This window comes from Dicentrarchus labrax, unplaced genomic scaffold, assembly GCF_905237075.1.
Source record: "Dicentrarchus labrax unplaced genomic scaffold, dlabrax2021, whole genome shotgun sequence".
Lineage (NCBI taxonomy): Eukaryota > Metazoa > Chordata > Actinopteri > Moronidae > Dicentrarchus > Dicentrarchus labrax.
The window spans coordinates 11,376,577-11,383,512 of NW_026136724.1; the positions used below are offsets into that span (position 1 = coordinate 11,376,577).

General features: G+C 38.5%; 1 protein-coding gene across 2 annotated transcripts in view; it reads left to right on the forward strand.

Moving 5' to 3' along the window:
• Positions 1-4,747, forward strand: part of atxn7l1 (ataxin 7-like 1) — a 30,363-nt gene extending 25,616 nt beyond the window's left edge. For both annotated transcript variants that reach the window (XM_051393041.1, XM_051393042.1), the window contains one exon: positions 727-4,747. In XM_051393041.1, coding sequence (XP_051249001.1) covers positions 727-744 — 18 coding nt within the window. In that variant the 3' untranslated portion in view covers positions 745-4,747. The remainder of the gene's footprint in view (positions 1-726) is intronic.
• Positions 4,748-6,936: the final 2,189 nt, after the last annotated feature.

The window sequence follows — 6,936 nt, forward strand, 5'->3', positions numbered from 1 at the left end:
TTTACCTGCCCACTACTTAATTTTATGACCAGATACTGAACCTTCAAAACTATTGACGTTCCCATCAGCCTCAGCTGTACTTTGTGTTTAGTGATATTTAGCTAATGTTAGCATGCTAACATGCTACATTAAGATGGTGAACATGGTAAACATTATACCTGCTTATCATCATGTTAACATTGTGTCATTGTGAGCATTAGTAGCATGTTGACATTCACACTTAGCTCAAAGCACAACTGTGCCTAAGGACAGTAGTAGCTGCTAGTATGGCTGTAGACTCTTAGCCCTTGTTAATCACCTGGACCCTCGTGGACCTTAGCATACTTGGACATTCGCAAGGATGCGAGGGTCCAGGTGGGTGCACGCATAGGCTCGGGGCAGACACCTGCGTACCGCCAACTTGTTGTGACTGTAGAGAACATGCTCTCTAAGCGGACTCCAGCAAATAGTGTAAACAGAACTACTATGTGGCTGTGGTGTATCCACATGCATCCATGTGGGCGTGTATTCTGGCCAGCAATCCCATATTATAACAGATATGATGCTAAAATCATGTAGGTATTAAAAATATTATACAAACTGGCATTCTGTATTGTCGTCAGTTTTCTTAGAAAACCAAGCCTTCATTATTTTTCTGTTTTTCATAAATGTTAAAAGCTGCTTTACACACACTCATAATTGAACCAATAATAAATGAAAGCCTCTTCTGCCTTCCTCTCCCTGCAGGCCAAGTTGCATCACTGACAGAAACCTGTTTCATGGACTGAATGTTGGGCAGCTGTGCAGGCCACCACCGTTTGTGACCTTCGAACCTCACCACTCTTCCACTGATGGCACCAATCAGACTGCTTCATCTCTGCGATGTCACCCCTATTTACCCAATGACAGTTGAGTTCACCCACTGTGACATCGCAGGCTCTGCAGTCTTTGCCCACACAGTTGACTAGCAGTCATTTTCACTCTCCTCCTCTAATTATGGAGCGTTTTGATGGAGAGCTGCTGTGCATCACTCTGCTTGTGGTCTTTTTTCAGAAGAAGACAGTGGAATCCAAAAACTTATCCTCTGAAAAGGGAATTTGCCTCACCAAGTTTTCAAGGCATTGTTAATAATACCATCACTGTATAATTTTTGGGGAGACAATCAGATTATTTTCTGGTTGTTCTGACCATTTTCCTGGTTGCTGTGTCAGGTCAGCTGACAAGGACAGAGGTCTGTGATTGTTTTTGGGAGTTAGATGGTTGAAGGACCTACTGATATGACTACTGTAGGACTCAGCCTTCAGCTGTGCCACCCCAAGTGCCCCACCCCCCCCCCCCTTTCCCCCTTTCCTTTTTTTTTTGTTTTTCTCTTTATTTTAGCTTTTCCTCTTTCTAAAAGATGGAAGAGACAACAGCAGCTGTAGTTGGGTTTTATCCAGCTTCTTCATCTTTCAACCTCTTCCTTTTTCTTTATTTCCCCTCCATCTTTCTTTATATCAAACAACTTTGTCAACATCTCTACAGTTCTTATTTTTACCTTTCTCCCCCTCTCTCCCTATCCATCCCAGCATGCCCGTGTTCAAAGTGCACTTACTGTCCTCGCTTCCCCCCTCCCTTCCTATTCACTGACAGCAGAGCAGTCTCCAGCAGTGCCACAACAGGACCTGTTCACACGAGGGACGGAAAAACACCTCTGTGTTACCAACGACGCCGTGTCAATGCATTGTATTTCAGTATAGGAAGAAATCCGAGTTTATTTGAAGATTGTTATTTTTTTTTTTTATCTCTTCGCTCTGGTTTTAAATGTTGCAAGAAACACAAACTCCTGTCTGTGTGTCAGGACTTGCATCCAAAAAGGAATTATTACTATGGTGTTGGATCTTTTTTTTGTATAATAATTTATCATTTCTTAAATGATTTTCTCACTGACCATTGAGGTTTGAGCTACAGAGACTTTTTTGAGCAAAAAAATTATTTCTATGGCATTTTGAAGAAATGTTTGAAAGTATTATGATGAGTTCATGTTGTTGATAATGTGTACATATCTGTTTATTATTTTTGTATTTATTAATAATTTCCCCCTTTTACTTAATATGAGCTAGAGAAAGGAGTATGCTTTCCCTCCTGCCTTAGTCTGTGTTTAATTATATTGATGAGATTGGCCTGGTTTCTCAAAATCTGTAATATTTGTTCATTTGTAGGTTTTTAAATCCATACTAATTAATTCTCAAACACAGCCAAATATGATCTTTGACTCAATGCTCAATTTCAACAACAACCTGTGGTCAATTTATATATTTTAGTCAGGCCTCTTCTAATAACTAATTCTAGTTAAGCTAATTATGTTGCCTGACAGAAATATCTGAACTCAGCGAACACAGCTTTCAACCACCTCTCACATGCTGTGTGTCCCAGTTCCATAAACTTTACTAATTGTATACAGTATGTACTGTTTGGTAATCATACTATACTGTTTTTTTGCAGTTGGCATACAAGAAATTAGCATATTTAATAGTTTTATAATTACAGGAAACTAAACAATCAGACATATGTCAGTCAAACTGCAACTTTGGAACGCTACTGACAGTTAAACTTCACAAAGAGGTTTTTTTCCAAAGATTTTATAGGTTATTTTTCTTTCCTATATCTGTCATAAGGCTGTCTCAACACTGCCTTCAAATACTTTTTTATTTAAAAATGTTTTTGCAGTGATGAGCAGCTCGTCCATTTCCATCAACATTTAGTTCTCCAGTGTGAAAACATTCCATACACAAATCCTGCATAGAATTAGTATGTAGTTTTGTAATTGGACTACAACCTTAATCAGCAGATGGAGTTTACTCAGTTGCCATGGAGATGGCTCAGTTGTTGTCACATGACATGGTTTTTCAGCGAACCTCTCTCACCCCTTTCTATAAGACTTTTTCCTCTTTAGATCTTGTCAACCTTGCCGGTCCAAAATGTCAGTTGACGGTTTCTCCACCAGTATTTGTTCACATTTCTAATAACTGTGTGCCGCAGTGCACAATCTGTACGTCATGTGCACCAATGAACAAAGGTTGATTTTGTGAAACCAGGCCCTGGTTAGTATTTTTCATACAAAGGGCCCCACATTCCTGTTTGCCTGTGGTTCCACCCTTTTTCATACTTCTTCCAACGTTCAAAAATATAGATATATTTTTAAACAGTTTTTATCTTCCAGGATCGATTGGGTCTAGTGTCAGCGCGATTATGCTTCGTTGTTGGGTGTGTGTGTAAAATTAAAAGCCAGATCAAAATGCCTTCATTTACTTCTCAGCCGCAGACATCAAGTTTGGTATCATTTCCTCTCCGGTGGCTCAGTAGTTCACTGCACTGGAAATGCAGCACAGTCATTCCCATGAGTCTGTAATGTTTTTTTAAGTATCTACAAGATGCACACATACAGAATCAGGCGTAAAAAAGAGATAACATTTAAGGTTAAAGGGAAATCTCATGACTAAAGCATATATTCTGTTTAGCAGCGAACTACCACAGCGTCCAAAGTGACCCAAACATGGTTAAATCTAACTGAGAATGTCATATTGTGTAAATGTTAAATTCATCAAATGTCAGGGGGATTTCCTTGATTGAAAGTGGTATTGTGGATGCCATAATATGTCCACAAAAATGGGGAAAAACCTTCAGAACCCTGTCTATTTATCCGATGTTGCTGATAAAGCTAAAGTAATTGAAAGCATTTTGATTTAGCTTGATGGCTGTGAACCCACCCCCGCCCCACCTGGTACTTGCTAACCGCTTCAGTGGGAATAACTCCTAGGATTTTTTATTTTTTATTTTTTGTTTGTTTGTTTTTTGTTTTGTTTTTTTTTCAAAAGCGTCTAAGCACTAATGATGAATGAATTGTACATAATCAGTTGTATCTGTGTTACGCTTTTTTCCCAAGTGCTTCCCATGATGACACTTTATTCATCAGCGTGTGAGATCGTCTAACAGCTCTTTTCAGTTTAGTGGTAGCGGCTCGGTGGTCTTTATTATACTGTAGATACACATTCTTTATCAGTTTACTGGTTAACACACCTACGATTACATTATAAACAAATCTTTTCTGGTTTTTTCCCCCTACAGTTTTCTCTGTTTAACGGGACAGATGTACTAGTATGTAGATGTTTTATGTTGGTTTAATGGCTGAAAACTATGGTTCAGGAGTGATGTCAAGATTTTATTCCCTGCTCTCCACACCTGTATCCACAGATCAAACATGACGATCTTGGCGCTAAGATGTTTTTGGGAAATGGAAAGTTACAGCCTGCTGCAGCTAAAGTTTAAGACAAAAGCTCATGGATGTTGATTTCAGAGCAGTTGTTGAATTTTATGGAGGTATTAACAGTTTTTTAAAAGAAAACCCTCCCCCCTCCTTCCTTTTTTTTGCACTTTGTCATAATGCCCAGATCTTTAATCAACTTCTATTTATATAAATATTTGAGATATTAAAAAAAAAATTCTATATATATTTGTAAAAGTGTTTCTGGCAACTACAAGATGAAGAGTATATTTGTGGTGAGTTGGCGCCTAAACCAGCACACTTTTGTTGTTTGTTGTATCTGATTCAAACTGTGTTGAATGTCTGAAAAAATGCCTTGTAAGTTGGGGTTTATTCAATCTCACTGCAGCCGAATCGGATCAGAAAATGGAATTCCCATCAAAACAACTGAACACTTGCTGTAAAAAACAAAAAACAAAAAAAAAAAGGTCTTATATCCAAGCTTTTATTAAATGATTGAAAGTGCATGTGTGTGTTATTTGTAAAGCAAACATGCAGCTTTTGGATTGGCAGAAAAGTCCCACTGATGATCAATGTTTGTTTGTTTTGTGAATTTGTCATTTTTGCAACTATCTGTCAAATGTTTTCAAATGATGTTGTGTTATTGGCAAAGAGCAAACAAGTCTTCTGTGGCTGTCACAAAGGAGCTTCAGTTGTGTATTTTGTGTTTCACCAGATGTATCTATAATTGCCATTTTCATTGTTTCATTGAACTGTGAAGGCCTGCTTCCATGCCAAAATGTGAAAGTAGTTGTTATGCCTATATATGACTTTTGTTTTCAGGATTTGTATTTCCTAGCATCCTGGCAAGTGGCAAGTGACCGTGATGCTGGGCAATCGGTCCACTACTTCTGTCCAGAAATATCTCAACCACTATTGGATGAAGAGAATTGATCCTACTGACTCTGGTGATCCCCCGACCATTCCCCTAAGTGCCACCAGCAGGTTCACATTTTTGGCTTTTCCTGAAATGTCTCGACAACTTCTGGATGGATTGAAGTATAATTTGGTACAGATATTCATGGTCCCCAGAGGATCAATCAATCATAATCACTGTTGTGATCATCAAGTCAAAAATGTGGTTTTACTAATCAATGTCAGGTTATGTTGGACAACACATACAGTTTCCTTAAGGGACCCTTTTTTTTATCAGTAAACTGACGACCTCTGACTAAGTTAGATATTGAATGGGTATCTCATATTATATTCAATAACTGTAACGGTACAGAACAACTGATGAACTGTATAATGAACCCAAATACTGAACGCAATAGCTGCAGGAAGTTTATGTAGAATGAGCAATTTGGATGAATTTTGAGCAGATCATTTCCTGTGAATCAGTCTTCTTAAACAATGTATGATGTTTTTTGTTTTTTTTTAATAATCATACCTCATTAGGCTGCTTTTTTGAGTTTCATTCCTTGACACTTGCTCGTTGTTCTATGAACTCTTTGGTTGTTTTAAGTGCGTACTTTTCTAATGCAGAGTGACGGCTCTGTGAATATAGCTTGTGTTCAGGTCTTTACCGTACCCTCTAAGATGTCTTTACGTTTAAATCTTAAAGAATAATCTACACTTAAAAAAATAATTCCATTTAGTTTAATTCACTTTAAGAAATGCTGAGATATCGGCCTACTGTATCTATTTTTTTAAGTTTTCTTACACCCCATAAAAATCGAGACAGCCTTTATGAAGCTTTGGCAACCTCTAGTGTGGGTCGGGACCCTCGGGTTGGGAACTAGTGGTATAAGGTATCGAATTACAACATGACATGTTATTAACTTGTGTTTCGGTGCAATCTAACCAGATCCTTCTCAATTGAGGAAAGAAAGATGATCTTTGAAGCTTCTTCTCCACAGCAGGATGACTTGCCAGGTTTTAAGGTCCACCTGTAAAGGCTGATAACACAAAAGCACTATTTGTTCTCTTGACACTAAAGCTCAGCAGGCAGCAAATCACCTATGTTGGCAAGGAAATGAAATAGAAACTAATTTTGTGGGGCCCATAATTAAGTGCATAACAAGTGATCTTTGGGGAGTCCCTCTTGGTGCTTGTAGTTGGAGCTAAGCTAATTCTTTATTCCACCCTTTATCATCCATTAAACGTTGCCTATTAGGAAGAAATTCAGTCTTTTAATCACAGAACATCGGTCCACACTCTTGTCTTGGCACACAAGAATGATGTTGAATCCCGGACCCCCTTTTGGCAATGTAGCCGTCCCTAAACTTTGACCTCCAAGCAAGACGGTGAGAGAATTTCCCTTTGGTGACTGACGAGTCTTTCATGGTGCAACTTCAACGCTGTCTTTGATCATCTGATCTCGACAGATCAAATGGGAACCCATGATAAAACTTTAAGTCCGATTATTCTGTGGTGCCATTTCACAGCCCATCTCTCTTTATAGCAGTGATTTTATGTTGTTATTGTTCACAGAGAAAAGTGGGCTACTGAGACGTCATCTCTCTGCTATCCAGTCATTCAACAAAATCCCCACCTGGCTTGAGAAAGGACACTGTCGGCAGTAATCAGACATTTGCTCAGTGCTGAGTATTCGCTCTGCTGTGGGTTTTTTTTTTTTTTGTACTTGAGTTTACCTTTGAAGTTTTACAAAAGGAAAGAGGTAAGGAAAATGTGAATAATGCATTTTCTTATGA